This window comes from Myotis myotis, unplaced genomic scaffold (assembly GCF_014108235.1).
Source record: "Myotis myotis isolate mMyoMyo1 unplaced genomic scaffold, mMyoMyo1.p scaffold_m19_p_8, whole genome shotgun sequence".
Classification (NCBI taxonomy): Eukaryota; Metazoa; Chordata; class Mammalia; order Chiroptera; family Vespertilionidae; genus Myotis; species Myotis myotis.
Window position 1 is genome coordinate 21301715 of NW_023416390.1, and position 11699 is coordinate 21313413.

At 42.8% G+C, this 11699-nt stretch overlaps 1 protein-coding gene across 1 annotated transcript in view; it reads left to right on the forward strand.

Moving 5' to 3' along the window:
- LOC118661484 (60S ribosomal protein L9-like) overlaps window positions 1–10489 on the forward strand; it is a 66549-nt gene extending 56060 nt beyond the window's left edge. The window contains exon 2 of the mRNA XM_036319583.1: window positions 9836–10489. Within this exon, the coding sequence (XP_036175476.1) occupies window positions 9836–10457 (622 nt within the window). The 3' untranslated portion in view covers window positions 10458–10489. The remainder of the gene's footprint in view (window positions 1–9835) is intronic.
- The last annotated feature ends 1210 nt before the right edge of the window (window positions 10490–11699 follow it).

Sequence of the window (11699 nt, forward strand, 5' to 3'; positions counted from 1 at the left end):
TACCAACTGTGGATTCCTGTGGGCCTCAGTTTTCTATTTTTGTAAAGTGGATTGAATACTCAGAAATTCATGAAAATCAAATAAATTACTGGCACAGAATAGATACTTGGTGACTTCCAGCCCATTCCTTCTTGCCCTTAAATATTACTAATGACACACTGTCCTCCAGGATGACACAGAGATAAAAATGATATCTTATCAGGAGCTCTTGGTAAGTCCAGTTCTCACGGATAATAACATATTTATCTAGGTGTCTGAGAAAAGAGAATTTCATGTTATTTCTCATTGTTAGGCTGAAAATAAGACTCCCATCCTCTGGGGATCTTTGGGGCTGTTTTTTGTTTTTGTTTTGTTTTTGGCTCTTCAAGGAGATATGGACCCCTGAGAGTGGCATGTCCTAGAAACAGAATGCTTGATTTTCCAAATAAAATGGGAGTGGGGTCCTTGAGGCTTCTCCTCCCGACAGAGGGGTCCAGCATGGTCTGGGATAGAGGCCAGCATCTCTTCTCTGAGGACATGTCAGCCTAAGATGCCAGGACAACTGACGGTTGTTTGTTTCTTCTCTGTCAGCTGTGTCTAAGCACCATTTACAAAGTGCTTTCCCAAGCAGGACCAACAGCATGATGATGTCAACACAATGGTGGCAATGACCTCTGAAAGACCTCCCACACCTCCTCCAAATCTTTGCTCAACTATTACCTTCTCAGTGAGACCTACCCTGACCACCCCATGAAAACTGTAATCTGTCCACATTCCAGCACTCCCCATCTTCCTTATCCTGCTCCATGTTTTCAAATATTCTTTCTCATATGCAGCAGCCATGAAAACACATGCTACAGATCTCCATCTCCAGGCCACATTGTTTTCCAAGGGCCTAAGCTACAATGATTTTAAATCCATCACTGAGTTAGGCTGTTCCCAGCCAGTGACTGAGTACATCAAAGACTCCTGATGTCTAGCTTTGGCCAAACCAGGATGTCTCCACCCAACCTTCTCTCCCTCTCTCTCTTCACTAAGGGTCAGACTTGCATGGTGGTCTATGGCTCCTCCAAGCCTTCTCTGGCAGCCTTTCTACTTTCTTTCACACAGGCATTTCCTCTACGGAACTCCTCGCATGTTGACCTGACTTGGTGTTTGCTTCTCAGAAGAACCAGGCTAACATCATATACCATTTATCTATGAACATGCTAAATTCTTTGCTTATTATATTTTATTTTCCATCTCTATCCATACACAAGAAGGCAGGATTTTTTTTAACTATTCTGTTTATTGGTATATCCCAGGTACCTAGAAATTACATAATGAATAGTAATTTAAAAAATAATGCCCATTTTATAGATGGGAAAATAAAGCTCAGAGAGGTTAAGTGACTTCCTCAAGTGGCTCAGCCTGTAAGTGGTAAAACTATATTCAGAATCCTGGCTTTCTGATTCCAAAGCTCTGATCTTTCTTCTCTCTTTGCTCATTATCACTTGTCCTCTTTTCTTCTCCTCTCACCCATCTCTCTTTGTTCTCCATTTCTCTTTGTTTCTCTACTTATTGGTCTTTATCTTTGTTCTTCTTTTTCTCATGATGTTATTTACTTCTCATGTGTTCAGTCTTCATGGTTGTATGTGTGTGTGTGTGTGTGTGTGTGTGTGTGTGTGTGTGTGTGTGTGTATGGTGTGTGTGGTGTATGTATGTGTGTAATGTGAGGAGTATGTATGGGGGTAATGTGTGTGTATATGAGGTGTGTGTGTTTACACTGTGACTGAGATGGACTGGTGCATCAATATTACTCAGGGATGTTGGATTCAAAAAGGGGAGGAGTTGGAACTAAAGGCAGCCATGAAGGTATAGAACTGAAAGACTTCATAAGAAGGTGAGAAAAGAGAGTCTGTAGAGCAAAAGCCACAGATGGGGGTTAAATGACTAGAACCCAACCCTACTAGTCACTGACTTTTTGACTCTGACCCAGTCCCTTAACCCCCTTCGCTGTCATAATCTCCACTTTAGGAATTCCAGCTCAATGTTCTCCTCAGCAACAAAGACCAAACAAATGGTGAGTGGGAAAGCACTCTATAAGTAGGAACAACTGTGAGCACCCTTAAGGAAGGACAAGCAGACACAGGTCATGAGACCCATGGCCAGGTTTGGAATTTCTCTCCCATTCTCCTTTGGCCACTGGGTGCTGCTGCCCATCTGAGTGGTTAGAAAGAGGAACTGCCTTCAGCCTATGATATTTGGGCAGCAACAAAGAATTTCCGGACAGTGAGTGTGGGAGAGGTGATGGAACAGGTGCCCAGGAAAGGCTGGGGAGTCACCTTCCTGGTGTGTGGGATCAATCTCCCTGTGTCTAGGGTGATTTTCATAAGGTCTTTAGTACACACCTAGGAGGAGAGACTCATTAGGCTCAGAAAGACAGCAGATGGTGGATGGAGCCCAGGAGAGGGGGACAGTGGGCTCAGTGTTGCCTGCAGGAAGAGGCATCAACTGTTCCAGACACTGTGCCAAAGCCATGAGGGGCTGAAGGAGAGTTGGCACAGCCCTGCTCAAAGCCCTCCCAGCTTTGAGACTCTGGCTCTTGAGACTTAAGGAGGGACAAATGGGGAGAATGTGGAGATCTGGTATCCTGACTTCCTTTTTCCAATCATATAGGATGATAAAAGGCAAAATGGGGTAACAGTTTTACTTTGTGCATTCTGTCCTTCCTTGGGCAACATCTGTCAAAGGTCACAGCACACATTCTAAAGGGCTTACAGCTGTGTGGTAGCAGAAAGCTTCTGATGCAGTAGAAAATGTTCCTTTTGGGCCTTGATAACAGCTCTAAGAAGTCTCCACTGATTTTTGTCACTGAAGTGCTCCACTAGCTCCAAGACTGGAGTGCTGGAAGTCAGGGAGACTAATTGAAAACTCTGCCAATGACTTGATAAATGACAGGGAAGATGGGCAAATGAACATGTTCTCTCCAAAAAGAGGCATGAGAAAGGGGCACCAGGAGGGCAATGATGCCCAGGCCACTGTGGAGGTGCTCAACATGCCTACCAGGTGTGTAGTCATACCCATTGTCCTCAAAACCTGTGCACAGGTGGAATTCTCTATGATCAGAACCCTTCATTACTGCTGTAGGAGTCCTCACTTACTTGCAGGGCTGGGATGAAGATAGAATGAGATAGAGTTTGTGAAAACACTTTGAAAGTACTTTTGAAAGGTTCTGTGCAAGGTGAGTTGTCTTTAGCATTATAAAGTCTGGTGCCATGGGGCTCTGAAGGAAGTTGTCTTCCAAGTTGGCATAGGAGAAACAACCCAGGTGGGCCAGGTGATCCCAGCCTGCCTTTAATGCTAATTTAATGAACACTGTATTTCTTTGAATCTCAATTTCTTCACCTGTACAATGGATGGAGAGACAGATAATTTGGATTATCTCTTGAAGCTCAGACATTTTGGGATTCTGATCACACAACCCCAGATGCAAGGGGCTCAATTCCACACATTCTCTTACCTAGTAGCCTCATGCCTTCTCCTATTCTTATCTTCACTCTAGATTGGGGATGAAATATCCAGACACACAACAAGCCCAGTCAGAACCTGCATGCCCCCTCCCTGCTCACTCTCCTATACTCCCTGCCCAGTTTATTCCAATGGAATAGATAACAGAAGATAGAAGAAAAATTTCTTTCTCCAGCTTTACCACTCTCAAGCATGCTTTCTTAGGGACCTCGGGATATCTAAGCCTCTTCCTCCTCATATGTGTCTCCTCTGAGGGTGAAAATAAAATCAATAGCTCTGTGGATTTGGGGGAGTGGGAAGTTGGGAAGTGGCACAATGCACTCAGTTCAGGAGAACATGGGAATTCTCACAGCCCTGGAGATTAATTCAAGCAGCTGTTGATGAGGATCTGAGAGGAAGTCCCAGCAGGTTCACCCACTCTGCCTGGCCTGGCCCAGTGCTCACACTTCCTGGATGTCAGCCAGGCCATCCAGGCCAGACCAGGACCAGAGAAAGGACAGCAATGGGGCCAAATATATGTTGAGCCTGGAAGGATTTCATTCCACTGAGTCATAAACTCATGGAATTCCATGAGTCCTTAGAGTTCGGTCTTGCTCAGGAATTTCCTCCACAGTTTCCCTGTCTGCTCATCCTTCTGCTATTGCTTGACCAGTTTCATTGACAAGGTGTTCACTATCTCACAAAACAGCCTGTTCCATGTAGGGACAGCTCTGGATGATAAACATCCCTGCATGGACTGAACCAAAATTGCCTCCAAGGAGCCTGATAAGTGTCCTCTGGGGTTTTATAGAATTACATGTCTACTTGACCACTATCTCCCTCCTGTCTCCTTTGGCTCTATGGCTGGGGCATAACTTGTGACTGGGACACCACTTCTCTATACACTTGGCAGCTCTCCAGGGAAAATGTACAAAAAGAAATAACAATAGAGAACCCTAAAGGGTCCTGTGGCTTAGGCATTCTAACTCCCTAAATGATAAAGAAACATTAAGTGGCAAACTTCTTAAACCTAAAAATTGGTCACAGCACCCAGCCCCATGCTCTTCTTGTCTTTCTGTCCTTATCTGGGTTTTGCCCTTGCACTTCACTCAGAGGAAGCCATCAAGGAGGTGAAGAAAGATAGGAACCAAGTTCTGAGTCATGGTCACCTCAGTCTGTCAAAAATAACAAATGAAGGAAATAGCCATGTGACCTTCATAAAGTTGGTGTTCCCCTTCTGTTACTCTTTGACTGCTGTCCAGTGTCCATCCATGGGTTTTGACCAGTCAGGATCACAGTGTCTGATAGATCCTCTTACCATCTCATTGGGAGGACATGAGAGTCACTGAGTTCCTCTCTGAAAATTATGAGTCATCCCATCTCTTCCACCCCAACTACATAAAGCCTTGGAGTTAAGGTGGTCTCAGATCTCTGTGAGAAGGTCTCCATGTGATCAGAGAGAAAATCAGGTCTTGGGTGACATTCCAAGGTCCCTGCACTGTGAAACTGATAGCAAAGGGGACATGCGGCATGTTACTGGGAGGGCTCAGAAGGAGGACAGCCTCTATAGGTATCTTGGAGACCCGCTGGGTGCATTATCAGCCAGCATGGATCAACATATGCCATTGTAAAGCAGACAGCAGGGATTGGCAAATCCAAAGCCCAATAGTGACCTGGAGGCCAGCATGACCACAGCACCGTGCTCTCTCGTCAAAATGTCGAGAGGGCATGGTTCACCGGATAGCGGCTTGATTTGCAGATCCTGGCTCCTGCTGGGACTCCTCCACCTTCCTGAGCTGCAAGTGCAAAAATGACTCAGGCCAAAAAGAGTGTTTCCATGTAAGCAGCCCAAGCTAGATTCCACACAAATATCATCACCCAGCTCAATTCCCCAGGCTTTCCAGCCATTCCTAACCTACCTCACCACATATACTGAGGGACACCCATCTTCTCTGAGGCCCCACCTTAGAAGGTGCTTATGATCCATTTTGCCACCATGAAGAGGAGCCTCCCAAAAGATGAAGCCAGTGCTGAAGAGAGCAAAGTGAGAGAGACAGATTCTCAATGTCGTTTGAGTGCTTGATGCAATTATAGCTTAAGTAGCTCTCCCTCTGATCTTTAGGTCTCTGGGCTAGAAGGAAAAAGGGTTGATACCAATCCAAACATACTTCCTGGAACCTCTGTATCCCTTTGTTAAGTGTGAAAAAAGCAATCCCTCTCAATAGGAAATCATTAAATAATCTGAGTCACCAACATCAGTCCCAGCAGACTAGAGAAAAAAAAACCTCCTAAAAAGTAAAGACTGTGGGAGGGCATAGTGCATTTTGGAGTATGTTATTATGTGTATTGGGAGAGGAGGTTTTTGTTTAATAATACAGGTAATTTATAAATACACCATTCTAAAAAAATTTTAATGTAATACAAAAAAAGTATTGAATCCTAAAAATCCCCTTTAGTTCTGTCTTATCTTACCTTGTCAATCCCACTGCTTTCCTTAGAGGTCACTTTACTGCATACCCTTCCACACTTTTTTCTTTCTATTTGTGTAAATGCATATTCACATATACACCGAAAGTTTATTTTCCTTCTCACATAAATAATGTAGCAAAAATCATGTCAAAATATGTATTCACCACATTATGACTTAATCCTAAGCATGTAGCAAGAAAATATTTCCCAGCTTTCCTTGCAATTAGGTTGGGAACATGTAGCTAAGTTGTAGTCAATAGGAATGTGAGTAGAAGTCACATGTCACTTCTGGTCCAAGAGTTATGACTGAGAATGCTTTCAGTCTGATTCATCCCATGGCTAAATGGAATTATAAAATGAAGGCAGCATGGGTTCCAGGTCGCCACTTGGAAGAAAGCCACACCAAAGAGCCAACTGACCCACACTGGACCATGATGTGAGCAAGAAATAAATCTGAGTCATGTTAAGTTTCTGAGATTTGCTGTTACTAAAGAATAGCCTAGACAAGTGGTTGGCAAACTCATTAGTCCACAGAGCCAAATATCAACAGTACAACGATTGACATTTCTTTTGAGAGCCAAATTTTTTAAACTTAAACTATATAGGTAGGTACATTGTTACTAACGTAATTAGGGTATTCCTAAGGCTTAGGAAGAGCCACACTCAAGGGGCCGAAGAGCCGCATGCGGCTCTTCGGCCCCTTGAGTGTGGCTCTTCCACAAAATACCACGTGCAGGCATGCACATACAGTGTGATTGAAACTTCATGGCCCATGGGCAGAAGTCGGTTTTCGGCCTGGGCGAGTCTATTTTGAAGAAGTGGCGTTAGAAGAAGTGGGAGGTGTAGGTGGGTTGGGCAACGGGAGACGCAGCACAGGAAGGCCGCAGGATATGCAGCGCGGGGGAGGTGCCAAATATCAACAGTACTTAAACTATATAGGTAGGTTAATAACAATGTACCTACCTATATAGTTTAAGTTTAAAAAATTTGGCTTTCAAAAGAAATTTCAATAGTTGTACTGTTGATATTTGGCTCTGTTGACTAATGAGTTTGCCGACCACTGGCCTAGACTATTCTGACTACTACAAATAAAATTTTACTCTACCTATTGTTCTGTGTTTTTTTCTTCTTAAGGGTATGTATATACAAGTCATTTATCTTCTCCTCAGCAGGATAACATAAAGTCATTGTGAGGGAATTAAGTGAGAACACTGAACATAAATTTTCCGAAACTCTAGAAACCCTTTTTCTTCCTCTCTTGCATGCCTTTCTTATAGCATCAACTCATGTTCCAAAGGAGGCCTGAAACTTTGGGGTTTTATTATCCCTCTTGGAAACAGAATAGATTCTATGCTTTGTGGTACGCTAAAAAGACTTCTTTGTCCCTGTAATGCAGCGGTTCTCAACCTGTGGGTCGTGACCCCTTTGGCGGTCAAATGACCCTTTCACAGGAGTCGCCTAAGACCATCCTGCATATCATATATTTACATTATGATTCATAACAGTAGCAACATTACAGTTATGAAGTAGCAACGAAAATAATTTTATGGTTGGGTCACAACATGAGGCACTGTATTTAAAGGGCCAGAAGGTTGAGAACCACTGCAGTGTAATGTATCTTATGCTGGACCATCACAGGACAAAAAAAAAAAAAAAAAATGCTACCATTAGCTATATACAGTCATCTCTCAGTATTTGCATGGGATAGATTCCAGGACCCCTACAGATACCAAAATCTACAGATGCTCAAGTCTATGCCTTTTTGTTTAGACTAGAGGATAATGATAAGAAAAGAAGTCTAAACATGTTCAGTACAGATGCAACCATCATATGCCTAACTACATAGTACACATCAACAACAATGCAACAATTTTTTTCTGAATATTTCCAATCCACAGTTGGTTGAATCCGCAGGTACAAAACCTAGAGATATGGAGGGCCAACTGTATTTCTTTGGGTCTGGAGGCTTTAAGATTTCCTACAAGTACTCCAGGAAACATAACACTCTAAATCTCAACTAGTTAAGTGAGGATTAGTGATTCAAGCTGAGATCTTTATGGTAACAGGGTGTGGGATGGTGAAAAAGAACACCAAGATAAGAAGGGAGGTGAAAGAAGAATACAAATTTATTTGAGTCTTCACAGTTCTATTTCATTTATTTAAAAGCACATTTTCCCAGTATAGTGTCTGTTAAGTCTGTTGTTTCTAATTCTTGGAAAAGTGGTCACCCACATGGGGAATCCCTGACAACACTCCATTAACCAGAGTGTCCAAGCAGCCAGAGGCCCCAGCGATGTTCAGTTGGGAAGCATAATGATGATGAATCCTGTCCATATTGTTTATGAGTTAACAACTGGTTTATTATGTAGGATGTTCTGGGTTACTCCTGGGAAACTATTTAAACAAATAATCAGCAGTTAAATGACCTAATAGAAAAAGTGTTGTCAGGTTCTTGGAAGAGAACCATGATTTAAAGCTATTCATAGATTCTTAGAATTGGAATGTACTTTCATTATCTTCTAATAAGATTCCTTCATTATAATAGTGAGTAAACTGGAGCCTAAAGAAGTTAAGGAACTTGCCCAGGGTTAAAATTTGCATTGTTTACACATACCTTTACCACCAAAGGGCTGATGTCATTTTCACCGCACTGACATCTCCCCAGGGTTATGGAGAGAGCACTGGAATATGAGCCACAAGACCTGTTTCTAGTATAGGATCTGACACTCTAACCTTGTCCAAGGCATTTAACCTTTCTATAAAGGTCACTGTAAAGCTCTTAGGAGCCTGTCAGTTTTATTGCTCCTTTATAAGGAAATAGCTTCATGCAGTCATTTCCTGCAAAAATTGCTATAACTTATGCTTCAAGTTGGTAGAGCCTACCAACCCTGCCACCTCATCACAACTTCTCTTGCCAGGGAGAGAGGATAAGTAGTTTTCATACTATTCCATCTCTTAGGTCATTGATCTTTCCCTCAGATAGCAGCAGCTCTCTTTTGGGATGCTTAAGTGCTAATCAAAATGGGCTCGCTTGGGTATCTACTCAGTATCTCTCATCCCTCTCTCCTTCCTAGGAAACTAGTTTTGTTTGGGTCTCTGCCCTCCCTCACTTGTGCCTCCCTATCAATGTGCCTTCAGATGTGGGTTCTGAACTCACTGACCCAATCACGGCAATCTCGTCTCCCTGACCAGTTCAAGATCTCTGATTTAAGCCAATCACCACCTGGCATTCCCTTAACAACAGCTATTTGTCCAGAAATTGGCAAATGACTTAAGGTGGCTAATCAGGTAAAAAGGAAAAACTTACATTTTGTGCTAGGGAAGGATTTTTATTCCATGCTTTTCCTATCTGCCTGTGTGTGAAAGAAGAAAATGTATTGGCTCAGCTGTTGATGGCAACCATGTTGAAACCATGAGAGAAGACTCCTGAAACAAGATTAACCCTTAGAGGAGAAGGAAGCTGAGCAAATCACAAAGAAATGGATCCAGATGAGAATATCTTACCTAGAGTCCATCCTGCCTCTAGACTTTCTCTATGTGAGATTTTTTTTAATTCATCTTTATTGTTGAAAGTATTACAGGCATTCCTTTTTTTTTTCTCCATTGACCCTCTGCACTCCACACCCGTACCCCAAAGCCTTCACTGTACCATTGTATGTGTCCATGGATAATGCATATAAGCATATTAGTTATTTGATTCATCTCTTCCCCCACCCCCCTTCCTCTGAGATTCGTCAGTATGTTTCACACTTTTATGTATCTGGATTCATTGTGTTCATCAGTTTATTTTGTTCATTAGATTCCACATATGAATGAGATCATGTAATACTTGTCTGTCTTTGACTGGCTTATTTCACTTAGCATAATACTCTCCAGGTCCCTCCCTGCTGCCTCAAAGGATAAGAGATCCTTCCTTGCTCTTTGCTGCATCTACTGTGAGGATAAAGACCATTCTCAGCAAACAGACTGTGGACATCCCAGAAAATGTGAACATCACTCTGAAGGGATGCACAGTTATTGTGAAGGGCCCCAGAGGCACCCTGAGGAGGGACTTCAACCACATCAATGTAGAGCTCAGTCTCCTTGGAAAGAAAAAGAAGAGGCTCCCGGTTGACAAATGGCGGGGAAATAGAAAGGAACTGGCCACAGTTCACACTATCTGCTGTCATGTACAGAACATGATCAAGTATGTTACACTGGGCTTCCATTACAAGATGAGGTCTGTGTACGCTCACTTCCCCATCAACATCGTTATTCAGGAGAATGGTTCTCTTGGTGAAATTAGAAATTTCTTGAGCGAAAAATACATCCACAGAGTTCGGATGAGGTCAGGCATTGCTTATTCAGTATCTCGAGCCCAGAAAGATGAGTTGATTCTTGAAGGAAATGACCTTGAACTTGTATCAAATTCAGCTGCTTTGATTCAGCAAGCCACAACAGTTAAAAACAAGGATATCAGGAAATTTTTGGATGGTATCTATGTTTCTGAAAAAGGGACAGTTAAGCAGGCTGATGAATAAGATCTAAGTTGTCCAGCTATAGAAACACCAAGATGCTGAATGATTTGTCACACCTGTCTATGAAACTATAAATATGTACAATAAAAGCCTTAATATTTTATTGATTTTTTTTACAGAGAGGAAGGGAGAAGGATAGAGAGTTAGAAACATCAATGAGAGAGAAACATTGATCAGCGGCCTCCTGCACACTCCCTAGTGGGTATGTGCCCACAACCAAGGTACATGCCCTTGACCGGAATCGAACCTGGGACCCTTGAGTCCACAGGCCAACGCTCTATCCACTGAGCCAAACCGGTTAGGGTGAGATCCTTCCTTTTTTTAAGAAAAACATATTTTCATTTATTTCAGAGAGGAAGGGAGAGGGGAGAGAGAGAGACAGAAACATCAATGATGAGAGGTAATCATTGATCGGCTGCCTTCTGCACACCCCCTACTGGGGATGGAGCCCACAACCCGGGCATGTGGCCTTGATCGGAATTGACCCTGGGACCCTTCAGTCTGCAGGCCAATGCTCTATCCACTGAGCCAAACAAGCTAGGGCAAGAGATCCTTCTTTTTAACAGCTGCATAGTATTCCATTGTATAAATGTTCTATGAAAGATTTTAAATGTCTGTCACTTAAATAAGTGTGAGTCTCTTCCTGTTTCTTGCTGTTAGAAACACCCTAGCCCATAGACAAGGTCAATTAAAATACACAGAGAAGAAGACAAGTACCTGAAATGATAGTGTGTCCTAACTGAGGTTGATAGATTACTCTAGTGTCATCCCTCTTTGTCCTGGAACCTCAGGGTCCCATGTGCCATGCTGCTGGAAAGACCACATTCCATGCTGTCCACATTCTTTTGGATCTATAAAACTAACCCCAGGAACTGAAATTTGACTTACTATGTCTCCTCTTAGAACCTTTGAGGAACTTGGTCAACATATTCTCTAGTCCTAGGTTTCCATCTGTAAAACAAGATTGATGACACTTGTCGAGATAACTTTCATAGCCCACCTAATAAATCCATTGGCCCTTTTCAAAACCTCATCCATTTCTCTCTACTCATCCTCTCTCTAGTCCCCTGACCCCCTCAACCAAGAGCAGGAAGAGGTGGGATTTCAAGTAGTGGTGCTAAAAACACCACCTGAACAGGTGCAGTTTCGCTCTATGGATAACTAGAGTCTCTGTGACAAAAGAAAATCCATTAAGGTAGATGTGCATAACCCCTCTGCCTTCAGCCCACTGCTTGGCAACACCTT